This window comes from Schistocerca serialis, chromosome 3, assembly GCF_023864345.2.
Source record: "Schistocerca serialis cubense isolate TAMUIC-IGC-003099 chromosome 3, iqSchSeri2.2, whole genome shotgun sequence".
Taxonomy (NCBI): domain Eukaryota; kingdom Metazoa; phylum Arthropoda; class Insecta; order Orthoptera; family Acrididae; genus Schistocerca; species Schistocerca serialis.
This window is the reverse complement of record NC_064640.1, coordinates 259131049-259152723: the sequence shown is the minus strand read 5'-3', so window position 1 is coordinate 259152723 and position 21675 is coordinate 259131049. Positions and strand designations below refer to the sequence as shown.

The 21675-nt window shown below is 41.1% G+C and overlaps 1 protein-coding gene across 2 annotated transcripts in view; it reads right to left on the bottom strand.

The window, feature by feature from the left end:
* Positions 1 to 21675, bottom strand: part of LOC126471582 (uncharacterized) — a 48312-nt gene that overhangs the window by 5627 nt on the left and 21010 nt on the right. Inside the window, exon 1 of one of the 2 annotated variants that reach the window (XM_050099811.1) lies at positions 17771 to 17913. The exons of the other annotated variant lie outside the window; for it this stretch is intronic. Coding sequence (XP_049955768.1) covers positions 17771 to 17868 — 98 coding nt within the window. The 5' untranslated portion in view covers positions 17869 to 17913. Of the gene's footprint in view, positions 1 to 17770; positions 17914 to 21675 lie in introns of those variants that run through there. 2 annotated transcript variants of the gene reach the window in all.

Below are 21675 nucleotides of genomic sequence, written 5' to 3'. Positions count from 1 at the left end.
GTCTAAGGTCCTATCAGCTGTCTGATTTTCTTGCGTGAAACTGATTTTTTCATGTAGGTTATTGAAAGTGGTAAATAACAGTTCTAGCTCTTCATGGGAACCTTCAAACACAAACAGCAAGTCATCTACATATCTCGCATAGAATATTAAATTATTTGCCAAATCTGGATAATTCCGAAAAAACATCTGCTCCATAGAGTTTATAAAAATATCTGACATGATATCAGCTAACGGGCTGCCCATCGCTAGACCACAGGGTTGCGAATATATTTTATTATTGAAAGAGAAATAATTGTACTTGAGGGTGGTGCGCAACAGAACCATTAGTTCATCGATCTCAGGGGCCGATAATTTTTTATAGTGTCGCAAATTGGTTTCTATAATGTTCATCGTCTGTTCAACGGGTACATTAGTGTATAAATTTTTAATATCAAATGATACGAGTTTTGTGATGTCAGAACAGGCTAAAGTTTTAAGTTTGTTGGCCACGTCTACCGAATTTTTGACGGAGAAATTTTTTTCAAACACAAAATTCTCTTTCAATTTACGATGTAGGAACCTAGCTAGTTTGTGGTATGCACTTTTGGTACTGTCAACGATCGGACGGATAGGATGGGAATTTTTATGAACCTTAAACTGGCTTCTCAAAATAGGTGGTTTCGGATTCATGTTTATAAGGCATTTTTTATAAAACTCGCCGATTAACTTTTTTGTACTGCTAAGAGCCGACCTTATCTCTTTTTGGATCACGGGTGTGGGGTCCACCTCGATTGGCACGATGCCATTTTCCTCAAAAAACATTTCCGTTTTACGGATGTATTCGCTTTTGTGGGCGATAATTAGAGAATTGCCTTTGTCGGCATTAGTTATTAGTGCTTCATTATTTTTAAGCTTAAGATTAATGCTCTTCAACGTTTGATGTACAGTAGAAACAGGATTTTGAACAGAGTAATCTTTTTGGACGATTTTACAGGCGTCATAAGCTATTCTTGTTTGCGCATTTTTTGCTATTTTAGAACAATCAAGTCCAACTTTGAGGTCGACAATTAAATTTTCTACACTTTGAGAAGTACATTTAGGTTGTACATTAAACTTGAAACCTTTACATAACAGCTCGTTCTCAGCTTTGGAGAAACAAATATTAGTCTTATTCACTACGCGTTCGTAAAATTGGGTTAGGGCGGCCGCCCCTTTGCATGTGTTATGAACGCCAGAAACCTCAACACATTTTAATAATTTGGCTAGCTTTCTTTCATGTCTAATACTAATTTCGGTTTTACGGTTTGCTAACCATAAACTAATATGCATCCAAAAACAATCAATTTGAAAATTATAGGTAGTCTTAAAAATTTTTGAAAGTTCAAGATACAGTTCATAAGCTTCTTCATTCAGGCTGTCTTTCTTGGAGTACAACTCAGCACTTCTTTCATTTAAAATCTGGTGTACGAGTTTCCTTTTAAGACCAGGGGACTTATTACAAACCTTGTTATTAATATAGCCTTTTACAAAATCAGGTACTACATTTGACAGCTTGCATTGCTTAATGAAAGATATTGCCATACCTGTTTTCAGTATTTTATACACTATGCCCATATATCTGTTAGCTGCTTTACTTGCCTCGGCAGGTACAAATTTACAAATCTTTAACATATTGCAGCGTGTCAGCAACTGTGAAATGTACAGCAAATAAACAATTTTTTTTTCAGCCTTCAGTTGCAAGGTAATTTTAATCGTTTACCTAGGTTTCGATTCCAGTAATGGAATCTTCTTCAGAACCTATAAATTAAACCACATACGGACATATATTACTCACTAAAATGCATTATCTGTCTAATGATTGAATATTAAAGAAATTGTTTCTCCAAAGCTGAGAACGAGCTGTTATGTAAAGGTTTCAAGTTTAATGTACAACCTAAATGTACTTCTCAAAGTGTAGAAAATTTAATTGTCGACCTCAAAGTTGGACTTGATTGTTCTAAAATAGCAAAAAATGCGCAAACAAGAATAGCTTATGACGCCTGTAAAATCGTCCAAAAAGATTACTCTGTTCAAAATCCTGTTTCTACTGTACATCAAACGTTGAAGAGCATTAATCTTAAGCTTAAAAATAATGAAGCACTAATAACTCAGGCCGACAAAGGCAATTCCCTAATTATCGCCCACAAAAGCGAATACATCCGTAAAACGGAAATGTTTTTTGAGGAAAATGGCATCGTGCCAATCGAGGTGGACCCCACACCCGTGATCCAAAAAGAGATAAGGTCGGCTCTTAGCAGTACAAAAAAATGTTAATCGGCGAGTTTTATAAAAAATGCCTTATAAACATGAATCCGAAACCACCTATTTTGAGAAGCCAGTTTAAGGTTCATAAAAATTCCCATCCTATCCGTCCGATCGTTGACAGTACCAAAAGTGCATACCACAAACTAGCTAGGTTCCTACATCGTAAATTGAAAGAGAATTTTGTGTTTGAAAAAAATTTCTTCGTCAAAAATTCGGTAGACGTGGCCAACAAACTTAAAACTTCAGCCTGTTCTGACATCACAAAACTCGTATCATTTGATATTAAAAATTTATACACTAATGTACCCGTTGAACAGACGATGGACATTATAGAAACCAATTTGCGACACTATAAAAAATTATCGGCCCCTGAGATCGATGAACTAATGGTTCTGTTGCGCACCACCCTCAAGTACAATTATTTCTCTTTCAATAATAAAATATATTCGCAAACCTGTGGTCTAGCGATGGGCAGCCCGTTAGCTGGTATCATGTCAGATATTTTTATAAACTCTATGGAGCAGATGTTTTTTCGGAATTATCCAGATTTGGCAAATAATTTAATATTCTATGCGAGATATGTAGATGACTTGCTGTTTGTGTTTGAAGGTTCCCATGAAGAGCTAGAACTGTTATTTACCACTTTCAATAACCTACATGAAAAAATCAGTTTCACGCAAGAAAATCAGACAGCTGATAGGACCTTAGACTATCTCGATCTGACTCTATCCATTATTGGCAACAAAATAGAGTTCAAAATTTTTCGGAAAGCAACCTATTCCGACATCATCATCCCAGCTGATTCCACCCATCCTCAGGCCCAAAGAATGGCCTTTTTTCACTCGAGTATCCATCGAGCTCTTTCCATTCCACTTTCGCCAGTCAACTTTCAGAACGAATTAAAAGTCCTCGAAAACATCGCTCAGAATAATGGATATAATCCCAGTATAGTGAGACAGTTGTTCAATAAAAAAACACGAAAGAAGACTACTACCCTTTCCAGTTCAGACACTCACTATCAACACCAGGCAACGAAATACATATCAGTTCCCTTTATAGGTAACATATCCTATAAGGTAGGTCGTTTATTAAAAAACCTAGGGTGTAAAGTTTCATACTCTACCACCAACAACCTCAAAAAGAACTTAGTTAATTCCCTGGATAAAGGTAATGATAAATCATCGCTGTCAGGTGTGTATAAAATCACGTGTGCTGAATGTCCTTCTTATTACATTGGCCAGACAGGAAGGGCCCTGTCTGTTAGGTTTAAAGAGCATCTGCCGACAAAAAGCGGTGATGGAACTCGAGGCTCTACATTTGCTGAACATCTGGTCCAAAAGGCGCATGCTCCCAAGCCTCTAAAAGACGCAGAGCTGTTGCATAATGAAGTAAAGGGATGTAGGCTAGACACCCTCGAAGAATTGCAAATTTTTAAACATCTTAGTATTGATAGAGACAACTTACTTAATGATCAGCTGCAATTAAAAAATAGAAATTATTTCAAAGGATTTCAACCTTTACTCCAGTGGAGTTAACCAACAGTCCGCCTCGAATGGCCGATGCTGTTTCCCTATCTGTTTTGTCCCTGTATTTTATATGCGATTGTACATGTGTGTCTTTGTATTTCGTTATATGCCTGGTAATGACACATAGTTGCTAAGGCGTTTTTATGTTAAAGACATTTTAGGCTTAGCACGCATGGTTTTGACACTAATTTTTAGTTACTGTAGCGGGACTACGCCCTCTTACTATAATATTGAAAAAAAAAAATTTATACCTTGGCTTTGTAGTTTGTTCTCAGGTAAATTGTTTAATGTTGCTATACCAATAGATAGGTTTGTCCAATTGTAAGACGGCTATAGTCACATTTTGTTTATATGTATATTTGCTCTAAGTAATTTTGAGACAGTTTGTCTCTCGCCCCTGCGCTTGCGCTTGCGCATGCGCTTGGCCGCGGCCGAGCCTCGTCGCGTAACTGCTCACAACGCCTAGTTTTCGAGCCGCTTACTTGTCGTCCTGATTTTTGGCCGGCGTAGCTCCGTCTACATTCGCCTTAACGGTTTTAATTTTGACTGACATAATTTTATGATTATGCGTCTTTAATGTTTTAATTTTTACTCTGTGACATGGCCAGTGTTTGGCTCACAAAATAATTTAATTTTTTGTAAGTATCACAATTTCTTTAATATTCAATCATTAGACAGATAATGCATTTTAGTGAGTAATATATGTCCGTATGTGGTTTAATTTATAGGTTCTGAAGAAGATTCCATTACTGGAATCGAAACCTAGGTAAACGATTAAAATTACCTTGCAACTGAAGGCTGAAAAAAAAATTGTTTATTTGCTGTACATTTCACAGTTGCTGACACGCTGCAATATGTTAAAGATTTGTAGAAGAGAAGTTTGACTAGAGGAAGGGATCGGTTGGTAGGACATATTCTGAGGCATCAAGGGATCACCAATTTAGTATTGGAGGGCAGCGTGGAGGGTAAAAATCGTAGAGGGAGACCAAGAGATGAATACACTAAACAGATTCAGAAGGATGTACGTTGCAGTAGGTACTGGGAGATGGAGTAGCTTGCACAGGATAGAGTAGCATAGAGAGCTGCATCAAACCAGTCTCTGAAATGAAGACCACAACAACAGTGAAGATCATGCTTTCTCCTAGTGTTGCAGCCATGTACACTGCTATTACTTTTGAATTCGTTCGGATTGTTAATAACAAATTTCATAAGTGAATACATATATTGTGAGGCTACAGTGAAGATCCCCAGCTCTTTAAATAAGTGTCTGCAGGATGATCTTGGATGAGCTCCACCAATTATTCTGATTACACGCTTTTGTGCAATGAACTCTCTTTTACTCAGTGATGAGTTACCCCAGAATATGATGCATTACGAAAGCAGAGAATGAAAATAGGTGTGGTAAGCTCATTTACTGATATGTATATCGCCAAAATTTGCAATAACTCTAATAGCATAAGTAGCTGAACTCAAACGTTTCAGCAGATCTTCAGTGTGTTTTTTCCAGTTCAACCCCTCATTAATGTATACAGCTAGAAATTTTGAATATTCTACCTTAGCTACCGATTTCTGATCGAAGTCTATATTTATTAATGGTGTCATTCCATTTACTGTGTGGAACTGTATATACTGTGTTTTGTCAAAGTTTAATCAGAGCCCATTTGCAGAGAACCACATCTACATCTACATCTACATTGATACTCTGCAAATCACATTTAAGCGCGTGGCAGAGGGTTTATCGAACCACCTTCACAATTCTCTATTATTCCAATCTCGTATAGCGCGCGGAAAGAATGAACACCTATATCTTTCCGTACGAGCTCTGATTTCCCTTATTTTATCTGGGTGATCGTTCCTCCACTTAATGATTTTCTGAAAAACATGGTTTACCATTTCACCAGTTAATACTTGTCTGTTGGGTGTGATAGCTATACTTGTATCATCGGCTTTGCATCTTCGTGAATATAGAATGGCAAGTCATTAATATATATTAAGAATAGCAGAGGACCCAAGAGCGAATCTTGCGGCATACAATTCTTGATTGTTCGCCAGTTTGAGAAATCACCAGTTTTTTGCATATTATGTGAACTGCTTATTTCAACTTTCTGCGCTCTTCCAGTTAGGTATGATTTAAACCATTTCAGCACTCTCCCATTCATACCACAGTACTTGAGCTTATCTAGAAGTATTCCATGATTTACACAATCAAAAGCCTTTGAGAGATCACGAAAATCCCAACGGGTGACTTCCGGTTACTCAGAGCATTTAATATTTCATTAGTGAAAGTATATATAGCATTTTCCGTTGAAAAACCTTTCTGGAAGCCAAACTGACCAAACTGTCTCGTTCAATAAACAATGCCTTCCACCTACCCACCAGTTTTTCTCAGAACATATATATTCTTAATATTTACAATTTGGTGACAGTATCAGTCAACATGTCTTACAAGCATGATTTTTCTATGTAGCCTCCATCCCACCTCCTACGAACCGTGGAGCTGGGCGTGGTATAGTGGCTCAAGCATCTCAACAACACAGATAGCCGTACCATAGGTGAAACCATGTCGGAGGGACTTCTGCAGAGATACCAGACAAACATGTGGCTCCTGAAGAGGGACGGTAACCTTTTCCATAGTTTCAGGAGCAACAACCTAGATGACTGACTAATCTGGCCTTGCAACGTTAGCCAAATTGGCCTTGGTGAGCTGGTACTGAAAACGGCTGAAAGTGACAGGAAACTACAGCCGTTATTCTTCCTGAGGGTGTACAACTCTTCTGAATAGTTAAAAGATGGTGGCATTCTCTTGGGTAAAGTATTCCAGAGGTAAAATAGTCTCCTGTTGTGACTGACAATTCACAATTCTTCACAAACACAACTTTTATTTATGTAAGTTTACAAGGTTGATGGCTGAACAACAAAAGCAAGGTAACAATAACGATGCCAGTAAAAGTCTCCTAATCACACACAGTAGTAACAGTCCAATTCAGAGACGAAGACGTAATCTTCAGCGGTCGAAGTACACGAGGTCGGCATCCAGAGTGAACTGAACATCAGGGCTGGGTCGAACCCCTAAATAGCTGTCTCCAGCCAATCAGGTTTTGGCGTAGTGATACTTCTTGCAGGCCGTGGGTCGAGCTCCCCCTGCAGGAAGTAGTGCTCGGAATGTCTGTTTCCATTATCTTGTATATAAATAGCCAGTGTTTACCTTGGTGCTTTTGGTACGCCTTGGACAAAGACAACCCCGTCCTCTATGGTGTAATATAGGTTGCCGGCCCTCAGGGGCTACCTTCGCTCCAGCATAACATCTCCCATTTGCATCCCTAAATGGGGAATATCCAGGAGGGATAGTTCAATAAATAATGCCCCACAACTTTTTTTATAAGAACATATACACTGAAGCGCCAAAGAAACTGGTATAGGCATGTGTATTCAAGAACAGAGATATGTAAAAGGGCAGAATACAGCGCTGCTGTCGGCAACGCCTATTTAAGACAACAAGTGTCTGGAGCAGTTGTTCTACATCTACATCTACATCTACATTTATACTCTGCAAGCCACCCAACGGTGTTTGGCGGAGGGCACTTTACGTGCCACTGTCATTACCTCCCTTTCCTGTTCCAGTCGCGTATGGTTCGCGGGAAGAACGACTGTCTGAAAGCCTCCGTACGCGCTCGAATCTCTCTAATTTTACATTCGTGATCTCCTCGGGAGGTATAAGTAGGGGGAAGCAATATATTCGATACCTCATCCAGAAACGCACCATCTCGAAACCTGGCGAGCAAGCTACACCGCGATGCAGAGCGCCTCTCTTGCAGAGTCTGCCACTTGAGTTTGTTAAACATCTCCGTAACGCTATCACGGTTACCAAATAACCCTGTGACGAAACGCGCCGCTCTTCTTTGGATCTTCTCTATCTCCTCCGTCAACCCGATCTGGTACGGATCCCACACTGATGAGCAATACTGAAGTATAGGCCGAACGAGTGTTTTGTAAGCCACCTCCTTTGTTGATGGACTACATTTTCTAAGGACTCTCCCAATGAATCTCAACCTGGTACCCGCCTTACCAACAATTAATTTTATATGATCGTTCCACTTCAAATCGTTCCGCACGCATACTCCCAGATATTTTACAGAAGTAACTGCTACCAGAGTTTGTTCCGCTATCATATAATCATACAATAAAGGATCCTTCTTTCTATGTATTCGCAATACATTACATTTGTCTATGTTAAGGGTCAGTTGCCACTCCCTGCACCAAGTGCCTATCCGCTGCAGATCTTCCTGCATTTCGTCGCAATTTTCTAATGTTGCAACTTCTCTGTATACTACAGCATCACCCGCGAAAAGCTGCATGGGACTTCCGACATTATCTACTAGGTCATTTATATATATTGTGAAAAGCAATGGTCCCATAACACTCCCCTGTGGCACGCCAGAGGTTACTTTAACGTCTGTAGACGTCTCTCCATTGATAACAACATGCTGTGTTCTGTTTGCTTAAAACTCTTCAATCCAGCCACACAGCTGGTCTGATATTCCGTAGGCTCTTACTTTGTTTATCAGGCGACAGTGCGGAACTGTATCGAACGCCTTCCCGAAGTCAAGAAAAATAGCATCTACCTGGGAGCCTGTATCTAATATTTTCTGGGTCTCATGAACAAATAAAGCGAGTTGGGTCTCACACGATCGCTGTTTCCGGAATCCATGTTGATTCCTACATAGTAGATTCTGGGTTTCCAAAAACGACATGATACTCGAGCAAAAAACATGTTCTAAAATTCTACAACAGATCGACGTCAGAGATATAGGTCTATAGTTTTGCGCATCTGCTCGACGACCCTTCTTGAAGACTGGGACTACCTGTGCTCTTTTCCAATCATTTGGAACCTTCCGTTCCTCTAGAGACTTGCGGTACACGGCTGTTAGAAGTTGTTAGATCGGTTACTGCTGTTACAATAGCAGGTTATCAAGATTTAAGTGAGTTTGAACATGGTGTTATAGTCGGCGCACGAGCGATGAGATACAACATCTCCGAGGTAGCGATGAAGAGGGGATTTTCCAGCACGACCATTTCACGAGTGTACCGTGAATATCAGAAATCTGGTAAAACATCAAATCTCCGACATCGCTGCTGCTGGAAAAAGATCCTGCAGGAACGGGACCAACTACGACTGAGGAGAATCGTTCAACCTGACAGAAGTGCAACCCTTCCGCAAATCGCTGCAGATTTGAATGTTGGGCCATCAACAAGTGTCAGCGTGTGAACCATTCAACGAAACATCATCCATATGACTTTCGGAACCGAAAGCCCACTTGTGTACCCTTGATGACTACACGCCACAAAGGTTTACGCCTCGCCTGGGCCCGTCAACAACGACACTGGACTGTTGATGACTGGAAATATGTTGCCTGGTTGGATGAGTCTCTTTTCAAATCGTTTCGAGCGGATAGACGTGTATGGGTATGGAGAAAGCCTCATGAAACCATGCATCCTGCATGTCGGCAAGAGATTGTTCAAGCCGATGGATGCTCCTGTAACGCTGTTGGGCGTGTGTAGTTGGAGTGATATGGGTTCACTGATGCGTCTAGATACGACTCTGACAGTGACACGTACGTAAGCATCTTCTCTGATCACCTGCATCCATTCGTGTCCATTGTGCATTCAGACAGACTTGGGAAGTTCCGACAGGACAATGCGACACCCCACAATTCGAGAATTGCTACAGAGTGGCTCCAGGAACACTCTTCTGAGTTTAAACACTTCCGCTGGTTACCAAACTCCCCGGACAAGAACATTATGGAGGATATCGGGGATGCCTTGCAACATGCAGTTCAGATGAGATCTCCACCCCATCGTACTCCTACGGATTTATAGACAGCCCTGCAGGATTCATGGTGTCAGTTCCCTCCAGCACTACTTCAGACGTTAGTCGAGTGCATACCGCGTCGTGTTGCGGCACTTCTGCGTGCTCGCGGCGACATTACACGATATTACGCAAGTGTACCAGATTCTTTGGTATCTTCAGTGTGTCGATCGACATTTCTTTTACATGTAATATTTTTCTGCATAGGCTCCATCCCTTCTTCCCCCCCCCCTTCTCCCATATCCCCCCCCCGCCCCCCGTGAACCATGGACCTGGCCAAAGTGGGGTGGTTTAAGTGCCTCAACAATATAGACAGTCATACTGTTGCTGTAATCACATCGAAGGGGTGTCTGTGGCGAGGCCGACAACCATTTGGTTTCTGAAGAAGGGCAGCGGCCTTTTCAATAGTTGCAGGGGAAACAGTCTGTATGATTGACCGACCTTGTCTAGATGATTGACTGGCCTTGTAACGTTAGCCAGCGTGGCCCTGCTGTGCTGATACTGCAAAAGGCTGAAAGTAAGGGAGATGTACAGCCGTTATTCTTCCCGAAGGTATGCAGGTTTTCTCTATGATGAAACGGTGATAGCATCCTCTTGGGTAAAATACTCCAGAGATAATTCGGATGTCAGGGCGGGGACTACTCAGGAACAACCCGTTATCAGGAAAATCAAAACTGCCATTCTTCGGGTCGGAGCGTGGAATTTCAGATGCCTTAATCATCTAGAGAGGTTAGAGAATTTAAAAAGAGAAATGAATAGGTTGACGTAAGATATAGTGGGAATTGGTAATGTGCAGTAGTAGTTCAAATGTTCAATGGCTCTAAGCACTATGGGACTTAACATCTAAGGTCATCAGTCCCCTAGACTTAGAACTACTTAAACCTAACTAACCTAAGGACATTACACACATCCATGCCCGAGGCAGGATTCGAACCTGCGACCGCAGCAGCATCGCGGTTCCGGACTGAAGCGCCTAGAACCGCTGGGCCACAGCGGCCGGCTGCAGTGGTAGGAAGAACAGGACTTCTGATCAGGTGAGCACACTGTTGTAAGTGCAAAACCAAATAGGGGCAATGCTGAAGTAGGTCTAATAATAATAAGAATATAAGAATGCAGGTGAGCGTCTATGAACAGCATACTGAACGCATTTTTGTAAACGAGATAGGCGCAAAGTCAACATCCATCACGGTAGGACAAGTTTATACGCCAACTAGCACCGCAGGTAGTGAAAAGGTTGAAAGAATTTATGACGAGTTAAAAGAAATTGCTGAGTTTACGTAAGGGGAACAAAAATCTGATTGTGATGGGGAATGGAATTCGATAGTAGGAAGAGAACAAAAAATTGTGGGAGAAAATAGACTAGGGGAAAATGAATGTAAGAGGAAGCCACCTGGTAGAATTTTGCACACAGCATAATTTAATAATTGCTAACATTTTGTTTAAGAATCATACAAGGAAGCTGCATATGTGGAAGAGAGCCGAAGACGGTGACTATATAATGATGAGACAGAAATTTCGAATGCAGATTCTGAACAGTAATACATTTTCAAGAGGCAAGGGATTAAGTCACTTAATAAAAGCGAGTCTTCCCGCCCAGATTGTGTATAGATTAGGTTCCTTTCAGAGTATGCTGCTGCAATAGCTCCATACTTAACAATCATATACAACCACTTGCTCGACGAAAGATCTGTACCCAAAAACTGGAAAGTTGCACAGGTCACGCAATATTCTAGAAAGGTAGTAAGAGTAATCCGCTAAATTACAGGCCCGTGTCATTAACATCGATAGGCAGCAGCATTTTGGTACATATATTGTGTTCGAACATCATGAATTACCTCTAAGAGAACGGTCAAGCGAACACGGATTTAGAAAAAATCGTTCTTCTGAAACACAACTAGGTCTTTACTCACACGAAGTGTTGAGTGCTATCGACAAAGGATTTCAAATTGATTCCATATTTCTCGATTTCCAGAAGGCTTTTGACACCGTGCCTCATAAGCGGCTTGGAATCAAATTGCGTGCGTATGGAACATCGTCTCAGTTATGCGTCCGGATTAGTGATTTCCTGTTAGAGAGGTCACAGTTCTTGGTAAGTGACGGAAAGTAATCGAGTAAAACAGAAGTGAATTCTGACATTGCCCAAGGTAGTGGTATAGGCCCTCTGTTTTTCGTTATCTATGTAAACGATTTACGAGACAATCTGAGTAGCTGTCTTAGGTTGTTTGCAGATGACACTCTTTTATCGTCTAGTAAAGTCATCAGAAGATCAAAACCAATTGCAAAACGATTTAGATAAGATATCTGAATGGTGCACAAATTGGCAATTTACTCTAAATAATGAAAAGTGTGAAGTCATTCACACGAGTGCTAAAAGGAATCCGTTAAACTACCGTTACAAGACAGATCAGTCTAATCAATTCAACTAGATACCAATGAATTACAATTATGAACAACTTAAATTGGAAAGAACATACAGAAAATGTTGTGGAGAAGACGAACCAAAGACTGCGTTTCATAAGTAGAACACTTAGAAGATGCAGCAGCTCTACTACAGAGACAGCTTACACTACGCTTATCCGTTCTCTTTTGGAGTACTGCTGCACGGTGTGGGATCCTTACCAGATGGTATTAACGGAGAACATCGAGAAAGTTCAAAGAAGGGCAGCTCGTTTTGTATTATCGAAAAATAGGGAAGAGATTGTCACGGACATATACAGGTTTTGGGGTGGACATCATTAAAACAGAGGTGTTTCCCGTTGTGACGGGATCTTCTCACGAAATTTCCATCGCCAACTTTCTCCTCTGAATGCGAAAACATTTTGTTGACGCCGACCTATATAAGGAGAAACGATCATCGTAATAAAATAAGGGAAATCAGAGCTCGCACAGAAAGATATAGGCGTTCGTTTTTTCCGCGGCTGTTCGAGAAAGGAATAAAACAGAACTATTGTGAAGGTGGTCCGATGAATCCTCTGATAGCCACTTACATGTGATTTGCAGAGTAGCCATGTAGATGTAGATGTAGATGTAAACTCTGGTCACAAATTATTGGTCACGAACTGTAAGTTAAAGTTTAAGAATTGGCAAAAAGGTATAAAACTGAGGAGCTGAGACCTGGATAAGGAGAAAAACAAATATTATTGAGTTTCTGGGGAAGCATTAGGTAGCGTTTGACTGAAACAGGGGGAATGAGTACAACAGACAACGAATGGGTAGCTTTGAGAGACAACATAGGGAAGGGGGCAGAGGATCAAATAGGTAAAAAGGTAAGACCTATTAGAAATTCTTAGATAAACATCTACATTTTTATGACTAATCTAAAATCAAAATTAAGTGACTGGCAGAGGGTTCATCGAACCACTTTAAGAGCATTTCTTTGCACACTCTGAAAGGAATCTAATTGATATACAATCTGGGCCGGAAGATTCCCTTTTGTTAAATGATTTAATCCCCTGCCTCTGGGAAATATATTAATGTTAAAAATCTGGAAAAGCGCGCAGGAGAACAACACTTAAATCTTTCGGTGCGAGCTCTGGTTTCTGTTATTTTATTATGATGATCATTTACCCTTCGTAGGCGAGCGGCAACAAAATATTTTCACACTCGGAGGAGGAAGTTAGTGACTAAAATTTCGTAAAAATATTTCGGTGCAACGAAAGTCGCCTTTGTTTTAAGTCGTATCATATCCGTTACAAACCTCCCCTCTTTCGCGATAATACAAGACTAGCTGCCCTTCTCTGATTTCTGTTATCTTATTACGGTGATCATTTCCCCTATGTAGATGACCGCCAACAAAAAATGTCCTCATTCGAAGGAGCAAATTTGTAATTGAAATTTCGTAAAAAGATTCCGTCACAACCGAAATCTCCTTTGTTTTAATGATTGCCACCCCAGTTCGTGTAGCATATCCGTTACACTCCCTCCCCTATTTTGTGATAGTAAAACACGAATTGCCCTTCTTTGAACTTTTTCGATGTCCTCTGTCAACCTTATCTGATACTGATTCCATAGCGCGCAGCAGTACTCCAGAAAAGGACGGACAAGTGTAGTACAGGCAGTCTCTTTAGTACATCTGTTGCATCTTCTAAGTGTTCTCTCAGTACACTGCAGAGGCAGACTTTGGTTCACTTTGCCCACATTATCTATATGACTGTTCCAATTTAATTTATTCGTAACTGTAGTTCCTAAGTATTTAGTTAAATTGCCACCCTTTACATTTGTGTGATTTATCGTGTAAGCGAAATTTAAAGGATCCCTCATGATGTAGATGACCTCCTACTTTTCATTCCTTAGAGTCAATTGCCACTTTTCGCACAGCAATAGTACAGACTCTACCTATACGACGTCTGATAAAAGTGGACCAGTGCGAATTTGCGACTTTGCTGTTTAAAAGTTCTTAAATACGCTCCCAGATCATGGAGAAATAAACAGAAGTCATATGTTGAGCCTCTGATTATTGCATGTATTCAAATCATTTTGCAGTTGTGTTTGATCTTCTGATGACTTTACTAGACGGTAAATGACATCATTACCTGCAAACAATATAAGAGGGCTGTTCAGATTGCCTCCTCACTTTTCACATCATACATATATCTTATTTAAATCGTTTTGCAATTGGTTTTGATCTTCTGATAATTTTACTAGACGGTAAATGACGCCATCATCCACCAACAATAAAAGAGGGCTGCTCAGATTGTGTCCTAAATCGTTTACATAAATTAGAATTGCAGAGGACCTGTAACAAGTACTTGGGGAACGCCAGATATCACAGCTTACTGAATGTACTGGACGAAAGAGGAAAACATAAAAATGCAGCAAATGAAGCTGGTGAAAGTGAATACAAACTTCTAAAAAAATGAGATAGGCGTAAAGTACAAAATGGCTAAACAGCAGCGGCTAGAGAACAAGTGCAAGTCTAAAGAACCATGTGTAATTAGGGGAGAGATAGAGACTGTCTGTAGGAATGTTAAAGATACCTTCGGAGAGATCAAATAGTAAGCCAATACTAAGCAAAGAAGAGAGAACAGCAAGAAGAAAGACTTCTACAGAAGGGTTCTACACAGGAAATTAACTTTAAGATAATATTATTGAAAGAAGAAGTAGGTGGAGATGAGATTGGAGAAATGATACAGCGACAAAAATTTGACAGAGCACAGAGAGGTCGGAGCCGAAAAAGAGACCCATGGAGTATACGACATTCCCTCAGAATAACTGCCATCCTTCGGAGAGCCAGTCATTAAAAAGCTATTCCGCCCGGTGTGTAGGACATATGAGACAGACGAGGGTACTCAGAACTCAAGAGGAACGTAACAACCCCGATTCTAAAGAAAGCACGTGCTTTCAGATGTGAATACTACCGAAATATTTGTTTAATGAGTTATGTGTATAAAATACTGACATTAATTATTTACAGAAGAATGGTAAAACTGGCAGAAGCCGATCTCGTGGACTTGGGAAAGAGTTGCGACATTTGATCAGATTTCGGCGAACAATCTAAGAATATCGAGTAGTTCCAACCACGTCTTTCTATTAAGTGCCTTGAGACTTGGGCCCTTTTATACTCTGTCGAACATTCTTCAACTAATCTTCTATAAAAGCTACGACCAGTCTGCACCTTCTTAACTAACAGTGCTATGAAATCCCTTGTCACCTCAAAAAGTAGATTTCAAATTGAAAATAATGATAATTAATCGGTGTGTATAACTGTCGCATTCACTTTCTTACCAAATAATGTTTTACATTCTCGTTTAAAGTACTGGTCCAGTTGCCGCAAAAATAATGTTGCACTTGTAATGATATTAATTGAAAAACACATCCACCTAATGACAAAATCAACATAAAAAGGGAGCATTTGTGTCCTCGTCTGCTGTGATTGAAGGAAATTAAGCCGATACTGTTTTAATAGAGACTCGTAAAATTCGAGAGTAAAAGTATCATATACATAAGGCTTGGTAATAGAATTCTTCCTTTTAAACAGGGTTACCTAGCTTTGCTTCACTGAGGGCGATAATAAAATCCTCGAATTCAGAATGCACCAAATGGCAGACAACAAAGCCGTTGATGAGCTCCTCAATTCCGAATGTCACAAGCTCATAAGGACTATTACTTTTTTTACATATGCGGCACTTTCCCACTCTTACTCTAGGATCCGTTCGTGGCATATCTGTTGCATATTTCTGTGGCAGGATGCCCTTTGTGACACTGTATTGTCTTAATCAACGGATTAGGAGTGTCATACACAACATCTGCCAACGATTCGGGCACCTCGTATACTGGGTGTTTGTGCGTTTTTATGTGAAAGAGGAGGCTGTTCTTGAGGCGTGGACGAGGAACCAAGCCATAATTTGGCAAAAACGTGTGGGAAACCGCCTACTAATCCAAGATTAGATGATGTAAAAATCCTACGGTCGTTATGTTTATAATTTGTCGAGTGGATTCGTCCTTCGTCTGGCTTATGGCGTATCTTAGAACTTAACTTTGCGCACTAAGCTATATCAGCAGGTCCAAACGAGTGGAGGGATGTATGCTCCAAAATCGAAAGAACATTCTCACTTCACAGAAAAGAGGCACTCACTGCACAGTATTAGGTTCCTCTGAACATGTGACGCCAGTTTTTCCGGTATTACATGGACTTGTTATTATAATTTTATGAACAAAACTCTCGATATTAGGTTTCTTTTATTTCAGTGTATTTACTGGTTTCAGCATGATTATGCCATCTTCGCATCTAAAATTTGAGCAAAGAAAATAAAGTCATTAATTATTTCCTACCATTTAAGTTATTTATAGTGATACTTGAAAGATGTGTACGAGTAAATGTACCAGGTTACCTAAAATAAAAGAAGGTTACTAGCAACGCTTGAGCTGGTGCAAGTCGTTACAATTGCGAGAACGTCGGTAGCTGCGTTATTATGTATGACAGTCTCAACAATTTGGCATTTCTATCGAAATAAAATAGTACCAGAATATCATATACATACTGGTGTGTGCATTTTTGGTATTGGTACGTTTACTACAAAGGCTTAAATACGAATAAAACGGTTTTTTATTCGTTTTGCCCAACTAAGAACTACGTTTAAGCTTATTTAACCTTTTTTCTGCCAGTGCCTCCTCATTAGTTTACTGTTTTCTTTCTACTTTCTAGTGTCCGTTATGAATTTTGTTGCATAGTCTCCTTAGCAAATTTTCGTTCGTGAATGTTTTACCGCGAATTATTTCTTCGTGACTGCCAGTTTCCTTTAGGTCTTGATTTATATATTAGCCAGTCGTAGTTTTTCGTCAGTAAGATTATCCTTGTAAGTGTGTAGTTGTCCATCCTATACAAGTGACCATAAGACTGTAATCGCCATTTACTGATGGTATCTGCGGTATTTGCTGTAATTTGATAGATCTCTTGTGATTTATTTTTCATCCAAATTCCATTTTCGGATACTGGTCCAAAGATTTTTCTGACAATTTTCCATTGCCCTCCACTGATTTTTATTTGGTATTTTCCGCCAGTTATCACAGTTTCTTGTTATTATGTCTACATCAGAGCAAATATCTGCAAGTCTTGGTCATTTATTGGAAGCGGAACCATTGGAAACGTAGGAACATCGTCCCAGAATCATTTCTTCGGAGGCATGGAGAATTTAGTTCAGTCACCCTACACGTACAGAAAAGAAGTCACCATACGACACGCCAAACACTCAAGAAGATTTGGCAAAGCTGTTTTTCGGACGTACGTTAGATGTTGCTGTGAAAACATTGTATTTCAACATGGCAGCTTCAGGTAGCTATTTGCTGACTACCGTTCGCTGCATGCTTCGTAGTCAATTACTAAAACAGAAAAACATTCTGATAAAGATTATCCATTGTTTCTCTAAATGAAGTAGTCATCGTCCCCAATGTTCGCTTCAGCAGCTACGATCCTACCGGAAACGCCGTGTCCCTGGCTTTCCGCTTCCACAGAACTAACCTAGAGTTCATCCCTTGATGATCTATAATTGACGGAAATCCCAACGTTGGTAAGCCTTTGACGTTTTCACATACAAAACTGAACTGATACAGAAGGCAGTCATCCAAAGAGTCCTGGAAAATTAATTCTACATCTTACCTCGTCTGCCATTCGACACCAGGTGAAACAGATTTCTTACACACAGATGTTGTTTCCCGATAACTGTAAATGTCAACTAGCTGCAATTCGGACGGCATCTGTTCCAAAATGTGGAAAAAGGATTGACTCCCAGCGTCATCAGCTGTGCTGACTGCACTATTTCGGAAGCGCCGCTTGACGTCTGCGCACGGTGGGGCTGCCTGTGTACGCCACTGCCTTCCGCATCCGGGAAACCACCAGATACGAGAACGTTCTGCGGTGCGAACGAATTCGTTTCCCAATAGGAAATGACTTCTTTCTGCCGAGGGACCCCCAGCTACATAGCCTTCTACGAATCTTCTGCGTGCGTAGGAAAGACCAACAAACGTCGACTACACAAGTTACGAAAGAGGCTCATTTCACTCCATCCTACTAATCATGCAGCTTTTCGAACTTAGAAATGATGCGCATAATATTTCATTTGTGCTTGTTTCTTCTTCTGTCACTGCTGTCACTACTACTACTTCTGTTACTACTTCTAATGTTTCTTCTGCAGCATTTCTTATACTAGGTAGCTTTTTGTATTATGCTGTTTGTATCCCGGCAATGTTAAACATGCTAGAGGCTAGCTGCAGTACGGCGCAGGAAGCGATCGTATTCCCTTTGTGGGACTGTAAATAGGGAACGGCTACCTATGTGGGTGTCAGACTGTACTTGCTTTGAAGATTTTTTTCTCTCACTTGAAAAGACGTTCAGTTCCTCAGTGTACCTAAAAAATGCAAACCACATTATTGTTGAGATTCCATGTTCAGGTGCAGGTAACTCCTTAACTGGGTGGGTCATTCAGAGGAAGACAAGTGTATAGCGTCTTGAACAGAAGCATACCTAGCAAAAAGAGCCGCCGTGTTCACAAACCACGGGGCAGTGAATCTACGGAACATGCATTACTGGTCCGTGGACAATCCTCGCTGGCTCAGACAGGTAGAGCGACAGCGACCGTGGACTGTAAATGTGTGGTGCGGAATCATTGGCGACCACCTCATTGGTCCTCACTTCATTGCAGGGGCCCAAACAGCTGCAACATACATCGCGTTTCTACAGAATGATATGCCAACGTTGCTCGAAAATGTCCCACTGGAAACGCGTCGACGTATGTGGTATCAGCATGATGGTGCACCTGCACATTCCGAAATTAACACTAGGCTGACCCTTGACAGGATGTTCGACGGGCGTTTCATAGGACGAGGAGGGCGCATAAATTGGCCAGACCGTTCTCCTGATCTTACACCTCTGGACTTCTTTCTGTGGGGTACGTTAAAGGAGAATGTGTACCGTGATGTGCCTACAACCCCAGAGGATATGAAACAACGTATTGTGGCAGCCTGCGGCGATATTACACCAGATGTACTGCGGCGTGTATGACATTCATTACGCCAGAGATTGCAATTGTGTGCAGCAAATGATGGCCACCACATTGAACATCTATTGGCCTGACATGTCGGGACACACACTATTCCACTCCGTAATTGAAAACAGAAACCACGTGTGTACGTGTACCTCACCCCTCATGGTAATGTACATGTGCGTCAGTGAAAAAGACCAATAGAAAGGTGTTAGCATGTGGACGTAATGTGCTGTTCCAGTCTCTTCTGTACCCAAGGTCTATCACCGTTCCCTTTGGATCCCTACGTAATTCGGTGCTCTCCGATACACACGATCGAACAGCGGAGGAGTGGTACTCAAGCGCCAACTTTAGGTTACAATATCTCCGGATATAATTAACATTTTACAATGCATTTCCATGGACAGCTATACAGCTGAAAGATGACATCGGCGTCGGGGAAGATATCAAGCATAAAGGGATGCAGGTGGTTTTCAGCTGTCACTGTGTCTTCGATTACGGTCACAACATCATGTTCTGTGAAGAGTCGTGGACATCCAACCAATTAGCTCCTAGCGGTAGTTTCACTGTCCTACCTCTTTCCGTAGATTTTCAAGACAGTAGCACGTGAACATTCGACCAGCTTCGCCGTTTTCGAGATACTCGTTCACAGGCTTTGCATAATAATAACCTTCCCTTTGTCAGAGTCACTTATCTCAAAGTATTTCCCCATTAGCAGCCCACATCTTCGCTAGGCTGATCCCCCGTCCGTGTCTGCTCCGCACACTCACTTTTGTTACCGCGTCACGTGGCCGCAACGCCACCAGGCGGCATCACACGTCGCTGTGGGCGGTGGTCATAATGTTTTACTTATCAGTGTATACCGACATTTTGCAATAAATCTCTTCGGGGGCCAGTTTTTTACCAGTCAGTCTCTGCTCATGATTCAGACTACCTAAAATCCGGATGCCCATTCCTTATCCGCTCGTGCCTACCTTGTACAAAATCTGCGGTACGGCTATCTGGATCGTTAACACTTACAAGCTACCCCAACGCGGTAAGATCCGTAGTCGTGTGTACATCTCACCTACAGCTTCGTCATCGACCTCGCCCAAGATGACTCAAGTCCAGTAAAAGTTTCTTTCCTAGCAACAGTTTCTTGGATAAACCATCGAGAACAGCAAGTCGTGATTTGTGGCGAGCCAGTCCAGGACACCCCATATAATGGGCTGTGCCTCTGAATCATGATGCTAGAGACCTCAGCTTGAGTGGACAACATGAAAAACAATGAATCACTTGAGAAATTTTTCTGGCAAATTCAAGGTCAGTCTTAGAAAATGGGATTTTCTGGAAGACTAATCTGATCATTGTGGCGATGGGGAAATAAAATATACACGCATTTATCAATGTCAAGTGATTCAAGCCACAGAAGGGAAAACGTACTTTTTCCGTTAGTAGATAAGCAGTGCGTGCACTGTGCATGCGACGCAACATTTGTTATATCATTTTAACCGTTCATATTCGATAATTTGATACGTTCAGCAATTAAACACAAAATAATAAATATCTCAGTTATAGCAAGAGGCTTCTGAACAATCCAGTTGGCTAACTAGCAAACATAGGATAACGTCCTACTGACTGCACTGCGGTAGTAGCAGCAATATCATCAATAAAATAACAAGTACTAGGTTACCGAGAAAGCACAACGAGAAGCTGGAGGATTATCAAAACGATTGGAAATCAAGATCGGAAGAGAAAAGATAAACACCATCTCCTTAGAATTTTCTAGTTCATTTTTAATTAATACTAGGGCTGTTCGCTGTTGCGCTGCGTATTGTTAATAGAGTCCAACTGAGTACTCTTATCATCGGTGAACGGTGAGTATTGGTCTGTAAATTCGAAAAAATGATAAACATATTCTAGTCTTTGTCCGTCATGTTAAATAAAAAAAGGAGCATAAGAGAACAGGCTTAGCTTGATCATACTGAATATTATCATATACACTACCGGCCATTAAAATTGCTACACCAAGAAGAAGTACAGATGATAAACGGGTATTCATTGGACAAACATATTATACTACAACTGACATGTGATTATATTTTCACGCAGTTTGGGTGCATAGATCCTGAGAAATCAGTACCCAGAACAACCACCTCTAGCCGTAATAACGACCTTGATACGCCTGGACATTGAGTCAAACAGAGCTTGGATGGCGTGTACAGGTACAGGTTGGTTTGGTTGTTTGGGGAAGGAGACCAGACAGCGTGGTCATCGGTCTCATCGGATTAGGGAAGGATGGGGAAGGAAGTCGGCCGTGCCCTTGCAGAAGAACCATCCCGGCATTTGCCTGGAGCGATTTAGGGAAATCACGGAAAACCTAAATCAGGATGACCGGACGCGGGATTGAACCGTCGTCCTCCCGAATGCGAGTCCACTGTGTACAGGTACTGCTGCCCATACATCTTCAACACGATACCACAGTTCATCAAGAGTAGTGACTGGCGTATTGTGACGAGCCAGTTGTTCGGCCACCATTGGCCAG